At 45.0% G+C, this 14,850-nt stretch overlaps 1 protein-coding gene across 7 annotated transcripts in view; it reads left to right on the plus strand.

Annotated features, from left to right (window-relative positions):
• szt2 (SZT2, KICSTOR complex subunit) overlaps positions 1-14,850 on the plus strand; it is a 113,807-nt gene that overhangs the window by 31,450 nt on the left and 67,507 nt on the right. For 5 of the 7 annotated variants that reach the window (XM_031900918.1, XM_031900920.1, XM_031900921.1 and 2 more), the window contains exons 18-27: positions 22-113; positions 227-398; positions 482-596; positions 683-796; positions 6,804-6,995; positions 7,090-7,175; positions 9,066-9,201; positions 10,006-10,137; positions 10,377-10,560; positions 11,834-11,890. In XM_031900918.1, coding sequence (XP_031756778.1) covers positions 22-113; positions 227-398; positions 482-596; positions 683-796; positions 6,804-6,995; positions 7,090-7,175; positions 9,066-9,201; positions 10,006-10,137; positions 10,377-10,560; positions 11,834-11,890 — 1,280 coding nt within the window. The remainder of the gene's footprint in view (positions 1-21; positions 114-226; positions 399-481; positions 597-682; positions 797-6,803; positions 6,996-7,089; positions 7,176-9,065; positions 9,202-10,005; positions 10,138-10,376; positions 10,561-11,833; positions 11,891-14,850) is intronic. The other 2 variants (XM_018093547.2, XM_018093548.2) reach the window with 1 other exon arrangement.

The following is a 14,850-nucleotide window of genomic DNA, read 5'->3' on the forward strand; positions in this document are numbered from 1 at the left end:
TTTGTTGTGGTCTAAATGCAGAGTGATTCTGTAAGTGAAGGCAGTATAGAAAAGCACAGTTGTATCATCCAATACATTCTGTTTCCACCACACGTGACCTCTACAAAAGACAGGTAAGTGCCTTCCTCATAGCTGTCCCTTTTTCTTTACATTCCATTAATAGCTCAAATACATTTTAATGGTCTAAATAAATTACTAAGTTAATAAATAAATTGCGTTTACTTAGTTTCTCAACTGATGAGGATAATGATACTGAAGTAGAAGCTATTGAACAGGACACAGAACTGCATCTGGTTTCTGAGTGTTGGGTGGAGCCACAAAGCGGGCGTGTAATGGGTAACAATGAATGCTGGAAGGAACATTTACAAGGGTTGACATATTCTGAAATACCTCAAGCAGTAAGTATGCATGGCAGCTGTCAATTCATGTGCATCTTTACACTAATGAGATAATGAGAAAAACAATATTCATTATTTTTCAGTTGTTTCCCAGAGATCAAAGCTGCATCAGTATCATGCTAACATTTGAGTATATAATTCAGCTTTGCCAGAATAAAGATGGTGGCTCCCCCATCATGGGGAAACCAGAGAGTACAGGTAAAAATCTGTTGTTGTCTAGAGGCAAATGGCTATATACTGGCTACATTTAAACAGAGTCTTTGCTAATTTGATGTCTTTTGCAGATCATGCAGAGAACAGTGGCCTGTGTATACATGAAGTCCCCTTTCATTTTGATCTGATGAAACTTCTTCCAAAATGTCAACAGATTGAGATGCTCTTTCTCACCCTCAGCAGAGGTAATTACATAATACTACAGTTGTGGTTCAGAGAGCTACACCTTTAAAATGACCAGTGCAGAAACAATGCTGGCTTAAATATTGGTCTATATTAATTCCTCTTTCATTTCAGGGGGACACAGGCACTGATGGGTTAGCTCCACCTTCCGGGAGGAAAGGACACTAAATGAACTGTGACAGCCCTCCCAGGGGGCCCGGCTGCCACTCCCAGCAGGCTACACCCCCCTGTGGGGGCTGGAACTTCCCAGTTCTTTTAGTGTCCTCATGGGAGGAGGACACAACTCCCCCTTGGGAGTTTCTTTCTTTCTTTCTTTCTTTCTTTCTTTCTTTCTTTCTTTCTTTCTTTCTTTCTTTCTTTATTATTTATTCCTTATTCATTAATTACTTTCCCTTACAGGACTCTGGGGCAGGAACTACGGTTCAGTCCCCAGATGCGTGTGGAGCTCTGGAAAAGGGCAGGAGCTTCGGCTCAGTCCCTTAAGCTCCTGTCCCCACACAACTCTCCCCTTATGGGAGAGGAGTACAGGGGCTGACAGACTGCCGGTCTCCATCCACGGATGGCCCCTACAGCTGCAGGTACCGGTAAGGTAAGCCAGCTTCTGTGGCTGCGCTTACGGAGGTGCGACCCCTGCACCTTGAGGGAGAAGTGGGAGCACGTCACTCGCACACCATGGCGGCGCACAACAGCGCGCTCTCTCTACCCGGAAGTAGGCGCCAATAGCGCCCGCCCCTCTCTATCTTCGCACAGACGCCGCGGGATTAAACATCTACCGCCCTTCCCGCATTTAACGAGCGGCACATTCAAACAGCGCGCTCTCTCTACCCGGAAGTAGGCGCCGTTAGCGCCCGCCCCTCTCTGTCTTCGCGCCTTCTTTCCGACCGCGCTCCAATCTGCACGCCTACCTTCTTACCAGTGCGACTTAACCTGCTGCCCTGCACACAGGTCCTGAGTCTCCCTCCAGGCTACACTCCTCTCCATCAGGGAAGGGGTCACCAGATTCTCTGACTTCTCTGCTCCATAACAGGTCAGCACTGCTTCTTGGCAATTATACCTGCTCACATACACATTGTTTGTGTCAGCTCCGGTGCTCAGCCCCTACTACACCATATCTCTGCCATCTAGTTTTATTATGGCAGATCCTTCCAAGCAGGGCCCCAGGTTGCGCTCTGCACAGGCAACTTTCAAGAACCCTGCTACAGCGCGGGGTTACCTTCCTTGCTTGCGCCCGTTGTTGCGCTAGACTCCCCACTGGACATGCTGAGTCCTTATGTGCCTCATGCACACATCCTGCTCCTCCAGTGCCTTCTGTCCCTCCTGATGTTTCAGGACCCTCGGCCTCCATGCCTGAACCTCCATGGGCCCGCCTCCCTACAGGGCCTTGCCAGACTGCCTGACTCTCTGGACAAACTGGTTAACCAATTAGTCTCCCAGCCTCCTCCAGGCTCCCTGGGCAAGCGCAAGGCTCTAACCATTCCTTCAATTCCGGACTCTGACGAAGAGTCGGAACTTGCAGAGGAAGGGCAGCTTTCAGAGGGTTCTTCCGAAGAGGACACCCCTCAGACTAGCACTGAGTCCCCTTCTCCATCTGACATCGATGGCTTAATTGATGCTGTCCTAACAATGCTCAATGTGTCCGCCCCTACCACTGCAGATCCATCCAAGGATCTCTTTAAAAGACAGAAAAAGACCTCTAGAGTCTTCCCTTCACACGACCAACTTTTCTCTGTTGTCAGGGATGAATGGGCTTTTCCGGATCGTAAGACCAACACCTCCCGGCGTTTTTCCCTCCTTTACCCTTTTCCCAAGGAGGACATGGATCTTTGGTCCGTTTCACCTACTGTAGACCCTCCCATCTCCAGACTATCCAAGTCTACCACCATTCCTGTCCCTGACGCCGCGGGATTTAAAGATCCCATAGACAAGAGACTTGAGGGGTTCTGCAAATCCATCTTCTTCGCTTCTGGCTCTGCTCTAAGACCGACTTTTGCCACGGCCTGGGTCAGTCACGCCTGCGAGGTCTGGGCAGACCAACTTATTCAAGCTGTCCTTGATGGCTCTGACCAATCCATGATCCTACAACTCACCGAACAGATCAAGGAGGCCTCTCAATTCCTCTGTCAGGCGTCCCTTGATTCGGCCAAAATGATTGCTAGGGCCTCTTCCACATCAATAGCCGCAAGACGGTTCCTTTGGCTCAAACATTGGTCTGCGGACCTCACCTCTAAAAAATCCCTGGTCTCCATCCCATTTCTGGAGAAGGTTCTCTTTGGCTCAGAGCTGGACAAGATCATTAGCCAAGCCATTGGAGGCAAAAGCACCCTTCTCCCTCAGAACAAGACAAAGCCTCAGAACACAAATCGATGCTTCTCCCGTTTTCGCTCCTTTCGTCCCAAACAAACCAAGCAGTCTTCCTCGGACAAGCCTTCACCCTTTAGGGGGAGGGGCAAGAGGCCCACTTGGCCCTCAGGCAAGCAGGGTCAAAAGCCCTCCTCAGACAAGTCCACAACCGCCTGAAGGTGTGTCCACCCCCGGAACGATAGGAGTAGGCGGACGTCTCCTCCTGTTCCGGGAGGTGTGGGATCACCCATTCACAGATTCCTGGGTGAAGGAGATTCTTTCTCAGGGCTACACCATAGAGTTCTTGCGACCGCCCCCCTCAAGATTCCTGCCCTCTCCTCCCCCCGCCAACCCCTCTCGCCGAGCAGCCTTCTGGAGGGCCATCTTTTCCCTCCAAGAAGCGGGAGTCATAGTTCCTGTACCAAGAGAGGAGGAATGTCAAGGATTCTATTCCATCCTTTTCTGCGTCCCCAAAAAGGACAGAGGCGTCCGACCCATCCTGGACCTCAAAAAGCTCAACCGCTGCGTCAGGCGATTCACCTTCCGGATGGAGTCCATCCGCTCGGTCATTGCAGCAATGGAACCCGGGGAGTTTCTTTCCTCCATAGATATCAAGGACGCCTACCTACATGTTCCCATTCACAGGGCCCATCATCGGTTCCTCCGATTCGCCGTCCTAGGAAAACACTTCCAGTTCGTTGCCCTGCCCTTCGGTCTTGCAACCACTCCCCGGGTATTTACCAAAGTGCTGGCCCCAATCATGGCACTCCTTCGGTCTCAGGGAATCTCAATCACTCCCTATCTGGACGACCTGCTCATCAAGGCTCCCACCTTTCACCAGAACCTTTCCGCTCTCAACCAGGTGATCCAGACTCTGCAGTCCCACGGATGGATCATCAACCTCAAGAAGTCATCTCTGACACCCTCTCAGGAAATGACCTTCCTGGGCACGGTGTTCAACACCCAGCGATGCCTCACCCTGCTCCCGCCGGACAAGGTCCAGGCCCTTCTCCTCCGAGCACAATCTCTCACCACTGCTCCCAGGGTCTTCCTCAGGACCTGCATGCAATTTCTGGGCTCCATGGTTTCAGCCATAGACACGGTCCCCTTTGCCCAATTCCACACCCGACCCCTCCAACGGGCCATCCTCAGCCATTGGGATCCTGATCACCCCGACCTGGACTCCCAGATAGTCCTCCCCCTCTCGGCGAGGAAATCCCTATCCTGGTGGACCCAGCCAACACGACTCTCACAGGGCAAGCCCTTCCCCTCGCACAACTGGACCATCCTCACCACGGATGCCAGTCTTCGGGGTTGGGGTGCAGTCTGCCAGGAACAGGTGTCCCAGGGCAGGTGGCTCCCACAGGAATCATCCCTTCCAATAAATGTCCTAGAACTACAAGCCATTCGCCTGGCTCTACTTCATTGAACAAATCTTCTCAGGGGCAAGCCCATCAGAATCCAGACAGACAATGCCACTGCGGTAGCATATGTCAATCATCAAGGGGGCACTCGCAGCAAGGGGGCAATGCAGGAGGCCGCCCACATCCTTGCCTGGGCAGAGGAGAATGTCCTAGCCATATCTGCAATCCACATCCCAGGAGTGGACAATTGGACAGCGGACTTTCTCAGCAGAGAGACCCTAGACCAAGGGGAGTGGGCACTTCACCCACAGGTCTTCCAGAATCTGACCTCAATTTGGGGGACCCCAGAGGTCGATCTTATGGCATCCCGCCACAACTCCAAGCTCCCCCGCTTCATCTCTCGGTCCAGGGACCCAGTCGCCGTAGGAGTAGATGCGATCACAGCCCCCTGGCCCTACCAGTTCGTTTACATCTTCCCTCCTCTCCCACTTCTCCCCTAAATCCTCAAAAGGGTCAAGAGGGAGAGGGTCAAGACCATCCTCATCGCACCACACTGGCCCCGGAGAGCCTGGTTTGCAGACCTAATCAACCTCTCCGAAGCTGCTCCCATTCGTCTGCCAGACCGGCCAGACCTCCTAAGCCAGGGCCCAGTGTTCCACCAGAATTCTCAGCTGTTCCGTTTAACGGCCTGGCTCTTGAAACCCTAGTTCTACGCCAGCAAGGGTTCGGGGACAGCGTTATCACCACCATGATCGCAGCCAGAAAACCTTCCTCTTCAAGGATCTACTATCGTACCTGGCGAACCTACATCTCCTGGTGCTCAGCCCACGGTCTCCCTCCCCAGCACTTCAACATAGCCCACATCCTGGGCTTCCTCCAACAGGGTCTCGACAAGGGCCTCCGCCTGGCGTCCCTAAAGACCCAAGTTTCGGCCCTTTCTGTACTATTCCAACGCCAGATCGCATTAAACACCCACATCAGGACCTTCCTTCAGGGCGTGGCCCACGTAGCCCCTCCCATCCGCCCACCCACTCCAGGGTGGGACCTCAACCTTGTCCTCTCTGTCCTCCAGGGGCCCCCCTTCGAGCCCCTTGCCACGACATCCGAGACCCTCCTCACATGGAAAACCGCCTTCCTTCTTGCCATCACCTCGGCCAGAAGAGTCTCAGAGCTCTCAGCTCTGTCCTGCCAATCCCCGTTCCTTGTATTTCACCAGGACAAGGCCGTCCTTAGGCCCACCCCCGCGTTCCTGCCCAAGGTGGTCTTGGCCTTCCATCTAAACCTGGACATTGTTGTTCCGTCCTTCTGTCCTCACCCCAAAAATTCCAAGGAGACAGCACTCCATTCCCTGGATGTAGTCAGGGCTCTCAAATTCTACATCCAAAGATCAGCAACCTTCAGGAGGTCGGATGCCCTCCTCATCATCACCTCAGGCCCCCGCAAGGGCTTACGGGCCACCAAAACCACCCTTGCGAGGTGGATCAGAGGCACCATCACCAGAGCCTACCAGATCGCAGGCAAGCCCTCTCCTCTCAGAGTCACAGCCCACTCGACCAGATCCCTAGCTGCCTCATGGGTAGCAAAGAACCTTGCCTCTGTGGATCAGATTTGCAAGGCCGCCACCTGGTCCTCCATCCACACCTTCACACGCTTCTACCAGGTGCATGTAGCATCCTCAGCGGAGACCGCCTTTGGCAGAAAGGTACTCCAGGCAGCAGTACGGGCTCAGACATAAAATAGTTTCCCACCCTATCTATCTCGGGACTGCTTTTAGACGTCCCATCAGTGCCTGTGTCCCCCTGAAATGAAAGAGGAAGAGGGATTTTTGTCTTACCTGTAAAATCCTTTTCTCTCTTCATTGAAAGGGGGACACAGGCACGCCCCCCCTTCTAGTCTCTGCCTGCCAAGTAACGATTCCTTGGAACGTGACCGGTGCCTCAGTCTTCCTCGGCCCTCCTGGGAGGGAGTCTCCCACTCCCTGACTCCAGGAAACCCGGTCCCCGCAGGGTCCGGTGTACATAGTTGCCAAGACACAGTTCATAGACCTTGGCCCACCATTATAGTTCTTGTTTCTTCTTCTACTGTTCTACTACTTTGGGAAGTTCCAGCCCCCACAGGGGGGTGTAGCCTGCTGGGAGAGGCAGCTGGGCCCCCTGGGAGGGCTGTCACAGTTCTTTTAGTGTCCTTTCCTCCCGGAAGGTGGAGTTAACCCATCAGTGCCTGTGTCCCCCTTTCAATGAAGAGAGAAAAGGATTTTACAGGTAAGACAAAAATCCCTCTTTGTCACTTTTCTTATGCTTTAAAGGTGAAACTGAGGAGACTACATCAGAAGCTTCACTTTCCAATGATATGCTACTCAGCCTTTTCCACAGCTGCCTGCTAAACGATATCAATGATCGCGAGATTCCTCTTTATGAACAAGATCACTTGGCTTTCATGGAGCAGGTTTTGCAGCGAGACCGCCAGGGTCATCCTTCTCCATTCTCTGTCCCACAAGGTATGTGTCTTTTACTGATGACTGGACTTGTACTAAAGCTCTTTTTGATTTAACTTTACTCTCCTTAATGCCTGTGCTACTGGTTTCCCTGCAGAGGATCTTTTGAGCAGTTCATTGACTCCTGAGTCACCTCAGGCCAATAGCCAATATGAGATTTCCAACTCTACAAGCTCCTTACAGGTAATACTGTGTCATCTATATATATTCTGATCGCTTTGTAATTCCCAGGATGAACCACTGCTGTGACTTATTTTTTTTCTATACCTCTCATGCTCAGTTATTTATCATTGACACATGAAAAAAATGGTTTTAGTGTTAATTTTTTACCTCAAGTGACCAAATGGCCATGTGCCTAAAAACTTTGTAAAATGTTAAGGTAAATAAAATAATGTTCACTTATCAATTTTATTTAATTTCATGGTTATTTCTTCCCTATAAGCATGTTTGTCTTGTATTATAATTCCAACATACTAGCAGTCATAAGGGGTTGAGACAATAGGTTAAAATAAGCTAATTTTCACATGCGCTTCCATAAGAATCTGACACAATTGTGCCATTCTGGAAGATGTCACTTTTGGAGCTTAAAATAATTTTTTCCCAAATCTTTAGCACAAGTTTGCTGTGTTCATTTACAAAGCCCCCTGTGGGAACTTTGGAGCTACCACCACCATCTTTTGCTTAGAAAAGCACCACATAAGTAGGCAATATTTTCCCCCCTCTATTTTCTTTTATTAAGTCATGTTCTAGGTTTGTTTATTTTTTTACAAAGTTCACCACTTGAAGCACAAAGGTATAAAAATAAAGGGGGGGGGGGGATTCATATCCACAATTTACATATGTTTTTTTTATCATTATCTTGATTTGTAAATTGCTGAACATTTAACATTTTGAATAGGGAAGAGATATAAAAATCCATAGTTTACAGGTGCATTTTTGCATGTCTGCTAAAGGAATATATTTTAGGATCATATAAAATACAGGGAATAGATACTGGTTAAATAGAAATATTTCTGGCATATAAAATATCTAATCTAAATTACAGAAAGAGCTGCAGTTGTATGCAATTATGTTTTAAATAATGAACTTGTCAAGAATGCAAAAGAACATAGTAAAGTGTGTGACTGTATAAATAATATATCTGTGAATGCAGTTATATAGAATAAATGTAGAATAAATGTTATTTTATTATGCTACTTGAAGTGGGCCATATAAAGCTAATTTCTGATAAAAAAAAAATCAATCAAATCAATAAAAAACAAACAAAAAAAAAAACACATACACACGATAGACAGTACAGGTATGGGACCTGTTATCAAGAATACTTTAGACCTGGGGTTTTCCATGTAAGGGGTCTTTGCTTATATTGGATCTTCATACCTTAAGTCTACTAAAAAATCATTTAAGCATTAAGCATTAAAGCCAATAGGATTGTTTTTTCTCCAATAAGGATTAATTATAACTTAGTTTCCATCAGGTACAAGCTACTGTTATTGCAGAGGAAAAGGAACTCATTTTTAAAAATTACAATTATTTGCTTATAATGGAGTCTGTGGGAGATGGCCTTTCCATAATTCAGAACTTTCTGGATAATAAGTCTCCGGATAATGGATCCTACCCTGTACGATTAGCGTTTTAGCTCCTGTGAACCATGCCATATCTGTTTCTTTGCTCCCTTGAGCTAAAAAGCTGCATCCTTTCTTTGCCCCCAAGTTAGCAGGTCCCTGTTGTAGTCTTAAATCTTAGCTGATATGGGAACATCGGATGTTTTAAAAAAAACTCTTGTAATTTTAATTTATGGTGCCTATTTTTTTTAGCTTTTGAATGTTATTGTTGCCATGGTGCTAAAATCTTTCACATGCTATAAAAACCTTGTACAGACAATCTTAATTGGATTTCTGTATATGATATGAACAAACTAAGAGAATTTGCTACTGCTTACAATGCCCCTCTTCCAAAATGTCTTTAGACCCAGCAAAGTAAATGATTGCTTGAAGTAATCCACTGTATCATGCATTATAGTTTATGCTACTTATATTTTTAAAACTGTAACTGGTATTTTGTTTCTTTTAGAGTCCATGTCCCTCAGAGTTAAATAAGGGGAACAGAATGTCTTCTAGCACTGAGCCCTCGCCAAAATGGCGCTGTTATGCCCGATTGGTAAATCCACAGCATTTACTGCTAACTTTTCTTCCTGCAACATTCTCAGGTATATTGCAGATTTCATTCGGTATTAAAACAATTCCTTCCTTGACCATCATCTGATAGGTGCTTGGTTAGGTATGACTCGAACAGGTTAAAATCCTCATCAGCTAAGGACTTCATTGGGTTGTTGGATTGTAGATATGTGGTTTTGATGCTGCAAAGGCTGCTGTGTTATCTGATCATTGGCCTGGTAGCTGAACGATTTAAAAATCCTTATTTGGCTGTCTTCTGAAGTGACTAGGCAAAAAGCGATCTCTCCAAATGAGCAACTTCTACTTCATACAGCTAGCTAAAACTGTATATTCTTTATCTAGCATTGGTGCATTTTCAAGGCAATATATGGACTCAAATTTCCATATTCACTGCAAACTGGTTGAGTATTGTGCCCATTGAAGTGATTTGCGAACAGGGAAATATTGTAAAACTGTGAATAAGGAAAAGTTGGCTTTATACTTAATAAACAACAGTTGGTCTATCATGCGAATGACAGTTTAAGCTTAACTTCGTGAAAATAAGAAAACTGTGATACCTAATCAGTTAAAAAATATATTTCTACATGCAGGGTAATGTCTAATACAATATTTAGGCAAAGGAGGCACAAATTGATAATGTATTAGCTTACTGACTATCAGTAACTTTGACTTAAAGCATGCATCTGTACCAAAAATGTGCAACCATGCAACAGAGGAATATTTACAGTGAGAAAGATGCCATTCTGAGTGAAAATCAGACTTTGTATTGTCCACGAACTGACTTTTTTATTCTTATTGAAAAAATGATTGGGATTGTTATTATTATTTTATTACAGATTTACAGAAGCTGACAACGCCCCATGAACTCTCACAATTAGCAGAGGGCAATTCATTGTGTAATACCTCTCAGCAAGAAAGTGCTCCTTCAAGCATCACAATCTTACCAGGCAGCATCCCATGTGTGTTGGGTAAGGCAAGCTGTAAAAGTAATGAAAATGAGGGACATTAGATATGTAATGTCATAGTAAGGGACTGAATGACATCAGCACTGTGGAACACCACCATACTGAAGTTAAAAATACTGTTGGGTGTGTAAATTATTTAAATAACAAGACTTTAGGATATTTGAAGAACTTTTTGTACCTATGTGACAACAACATCATAAAATTCCATTGCTGTTTTCTAATTTTCTGTGTGCATGGTATAGTTCAAGATAAAGAGAAACGGAGAGAACCTTACAATTCCTTCAGTCGCCAATCATCCACTCAAGATTCAAGTTCGAGTCGCAGACTACCCTGTCCAGTTTATGTTTATAATTGTCCTCTTGAGGCTCTTCGTGAGCAGTTAGTCAACAATCGAAACCAACAACTCTGCTGTGATGTGTTTTTCAGGTGAGTTGGTGACTTCAAGTTATCCCTTGAATCTATTTAATTTTTCTGACATTTTCTTAATTTACATTTACTCTTTTCTTTTTCTTTGGGATTCTAGCGAGCAGGTGGTGAAGGACATTTGCCACTTTTTTGAAAGGGAAAAATGAATTTGTTGTTGCATTACACACCTGTTAAACAGAATAAAATTGCCGTTAAGAGTGTAAAATTTTTTTTACTACTACCTCCTGAGTAGCACCAACTGTTCCACTTCTGGCTGATTTTCCAGGTGGTGCAGAAGAGCTGGTTGCTCTCAGTGCTTTGCATTGTACAATGCAAGGTAAACAGCAGCTAGGCAGGTCTGGCAGGAGACTGCGTATTTTACCCAGTGTGAAAGCAGAGATGAAAAAATCTAACCATATCCTTCTGGACAAGAACCAATAGAATCTACCCACTACTCACTTGTAACACAGATTGGTCAAGACAAACAAATCCTGTACATTATTGGGCCCTGGATGTGGTAATTTTCCAGACAGGTCTGCACCAGCCCCTATGTGAATGTATTGTTAGCCCCAAGATGTGCTCTTTCTAGACCACCCTAATTAAGTCACTATTACGTTATATGATCAGCTTTAAAAGAAAGCTAAGCCCACTTAACTAACACAGGGCTTCTGCACTGGTCCCTCTTCCAAACTTGCCAAACCCTCACTCTCCGAAACAACACTGATCCTTTGTAGCAATTATCGTTAGGCAGAGTTGTGCAATATGGTTGGTGATCACCATGTTCAGCCGCATTGCCTTTGCGTTGATTACAAACCAGGAGCAGTCACTCTAGAAGCCAGATTTGCATCTAGCACACTTCTTTTCAACAATCAGTGCCAAGGAGCAAGGGAGTGGAAGTAAAGCTGTCAAATGTATATTCCATCAGGCAGATACAAAGAGAAAATACAAATTGAAGGTTTATATGTTTTGATTTCAGTCATATGCATCACTTAAAATTACTTATCATTTGCTGCTCATTTAGAAATGCAATTATCATTTTAAATTCTACTCAATTTATATATCAAAAAATAAATTGCTATTTACGTCCAAGGCCATGGTATCTTAAAATATTTGAATCAGAACTGGTGCTTTTACAATTATTCTTCAAAGCTATCAGTCTTTACATATTATTACCACACTAAAATGCATTGGTATTGCTTGACAGTTAATGTATGTTCTTGCTGTAAAGACAGGTGCTCAGAGTCCAATATCTTTATTGACTCAGGGGCTGCTAACTCTGTGCTCTCTTTCTCAGTGAGTTTAGACTACAGGACTCTGTATCCAGGGTGATCTATCAAGAATTGAAAACCAGGTAGTATAACAGCAAATGCCGCTTTGCTAAGACAGGAAAGGTGCTGGGGAAAGAAGGGAAGCTGGGTGAGAAGGAGTTAACTAAGAGGAGTTGAGCAAAATCGCTGCTTGCGCTGCATGTGCTCATCGTGTTACTGGTGTTTTGGGAATAGTAAGCAGCCAAATTACAAATGGTAATTGTTTTGTCAGGAAGCTGCTTCTGAATGGTGGCTGGCGTGTTTCATGGTGTCCTTTTTGTCAGATAGGTGATATCAGGGTTTGATGTGATTTGGTATGCAGGCCCCTTCTGTGAATACCCAGTGTGAAGGAGTGAATTAAGCTAAAAAATTTTTGTTTGTTTGTTTGTCTTTAAATGTTAATTTTACTGGCCAGTAATTCATTAATTCAGTAATTTATTATTTGTGTAAATAGCTATGTGTATAATCGGTATATATATGTGGTATATATGTGTGGAAAGTACAAACTGTGCAACAGTATTAGCTTTGGGTTACAAACTGAGGCCTACTTTGTTTGGAACATGTGCCTCAGCTGTGCTGGAAGTATGTTTTAAATCGTGCTGAAACTACTGCTTATAGAAAGCTAGGTTTACCATAAGTGTATATAAAAGTGAGTGCATAAAACTACTTTGTTTCTATACATAACATTGCAATTGCATGTATAAAGTAAAGTTGAATAAAGCACTTACCTGGAGCTCTCAGAGAAGCCACTTCCTAAAGGGGTGGGCAGCCTCTCTGAATGAATATTTATAGAGTAGATGCTGACCACCGGGGGCAGCATAGAGCAGTTTGGAGGCTATAAAAGCTGCAGACTGGTTTCTTTTGGGAGTCTGTGTTAAGCCTTTGTAAAAGGTAGTTATAGAGCTCCAGGAGTGTGCTTGACCCCCTGCTGGTACAAGTTGGTATTGCACCATTGAAAAAACTGTTTTTCTTCTGCATGTGATAAAAAATAAAGCACAATTTCCACTCAAGATCTGTCTGGCTACTGAACCTGCACACGCCCAGTGACATTATGGTGGCAGCAGTGGGATAGTAAAGTGCCGCAAAAGGCAGTGCCAGGGTAACAGATGTGGAAAAAGAAAGCCTGGAGAGAATCCCCAAAAATTACCCAGAAGCAAAAACCAGGTGCAAAAGTGAATACAAGGTCACAAGCGGGAGTAAAACTGCTAGGCGAGTGGAAGAAACCTGCAAGGAAAGTCAGAATGTCCAAGCAGGAAGATGATCCTTCTTCCAGAGGCCCTTCACATGATTTCCCTGAGGAAAAGGAGGAAATAACTAGTGAAGCAGAACTTCTGACTGGTGCCACAGGGATAACTACTGCTGAGCCTACAGTGAAACCAAAGACACATATTGCAAAGGTTTTTATAACAGAACAGGAAGAGCAGCCAGAGCCAGAGACTTCTGCATCTTCACCTCCTTCAGGTTTAGATGAACTTCTGAAATGGATGGTTCTGAAGCAAATAGAATCAGACCAGAAGCATAAGGTGGAGGAGCAAAGATGGCGGCAAGATGAAGCTAAAAGGCGAGAGGAGGAGCAAAGGAGATTTCAACAAGAGGTACGGGAGCACCGTGAGGAAATGCTCAGGCTACAACAGATGCAGCACAAGCAGCTTGCAGAAATACTTCAAGCCTGGAAAGAGCAGAGTCCAAAACCTCAAGAGACTACAAGTCTTAAAGATCTCCGTCTGACTAAATTGACTGCTGAGGATGATATTGAATCCTATATCACCATGTTTGAAAGAGTTGCCAAAACATGCCTTTGGCCCAAAGACCAATGGGTGGTACGCCTTGCTCCGTATTTAACTGGCAAAGCACAAAAAGCATACAGCAGTTTAAATGCCAGAGATGCTCAGGATTATGACTATGTAAAAGATGCCATATTTCACCGGTATGAGCTAAATGTTGAAACCTTCAGACAAAGATTCAGAGCCTACAGGTACAGCAACTTTGATGGTCCTCGGGAGGCATATGCCCAGCTGCATGAACTGCTCTTAAAATGGATCCAGCCAGAAAGGAAAACTGGTGAGCAAATCCTTGAAATGATTGCACTGGAGCAATTTATTGAAATCCTACCTGATAAAGTAAAGTTATGGGTACAGGAGCATCGTCCTGAAACAAGTACAAAAGCCATTTCTCTAGCAGAGGACTTTTTGCTAGCCAGAAGGGAAGCTGAGCAAAGAATTACTGTGCGAAACAAACCCCTTCTGCAAAAAGAGCCGCAGCTCAGAGTAAATCCTCAAGACCGTGGAGATCCAAAATGCCACAACTGTGGGAGAGTTGGACATATTGCGAGATTTTGCCGTAAAACACAAAGCAAATGTAACCCTTCTAATGTTGTTGGAGACAATGGTGGTTTCCTAGTTGAAGCATGTGTAAATGGCCAGAAAATACAAGCCCTACTGGATAGTGGAAGTCCCCAGACACTTCTTAAAGCTGGACTGCTGAGAAATCTTCATATTTTGGGAAACACCACTATAACATGTGTCCATGGAGACAAGAGAAAACATGCCTTAGCCAAAATACAAGTTAAAATTGGAAAGACTGTCCACAGAGTGATTACAGGACTGGTTTCCAAGTTGCCTTATCCATTGATTATTGGGAGAGACTTTCCTAATTTTCTAAGTTTGTTGCCACGTCAGAAAACTGAGCGACCTGTGGTAGCAGTGACTACGCGGGCACAAGCAAAGAAGGCTGATGCCAGTGAAGGAACCTGGGAGAAACTTTTTCCTTTTTCTTCAGATTTGTTTAAAGGACAAGGTAAGCCTGGTAAGACTAAAAGGGAAAAAAGACTTTTAAAGGCTCAATGGAAAACTGAACACAGTGAGCCCAAAAAAGACTTTCCTGCTACAGCCAATTGGGACATTGACATTGAAAAAGCTCAGAGAAAAGACAGCAGTCTGCTGCCATTATTTAAAAAGGTTGTAAGTAATTCTGAAATATCTGATGAACAGCCTTGCTATGTTTT

Source organism: Xenopus tropicalis, chromosome 4 (assembly GCF_000004195.4).
Source record: "Xenopus tropicalis strain Nigerian chromosome 4, UCB_Xtro_10.0, whole genome shotgun sequence".
In the NCBI taxonomy this organism is placed as follows: Eukaryota; Metazoa; Chordata; class Amphibia; order Anura; family Pipidae; genus Xenopus; species Xenopus tropicalis.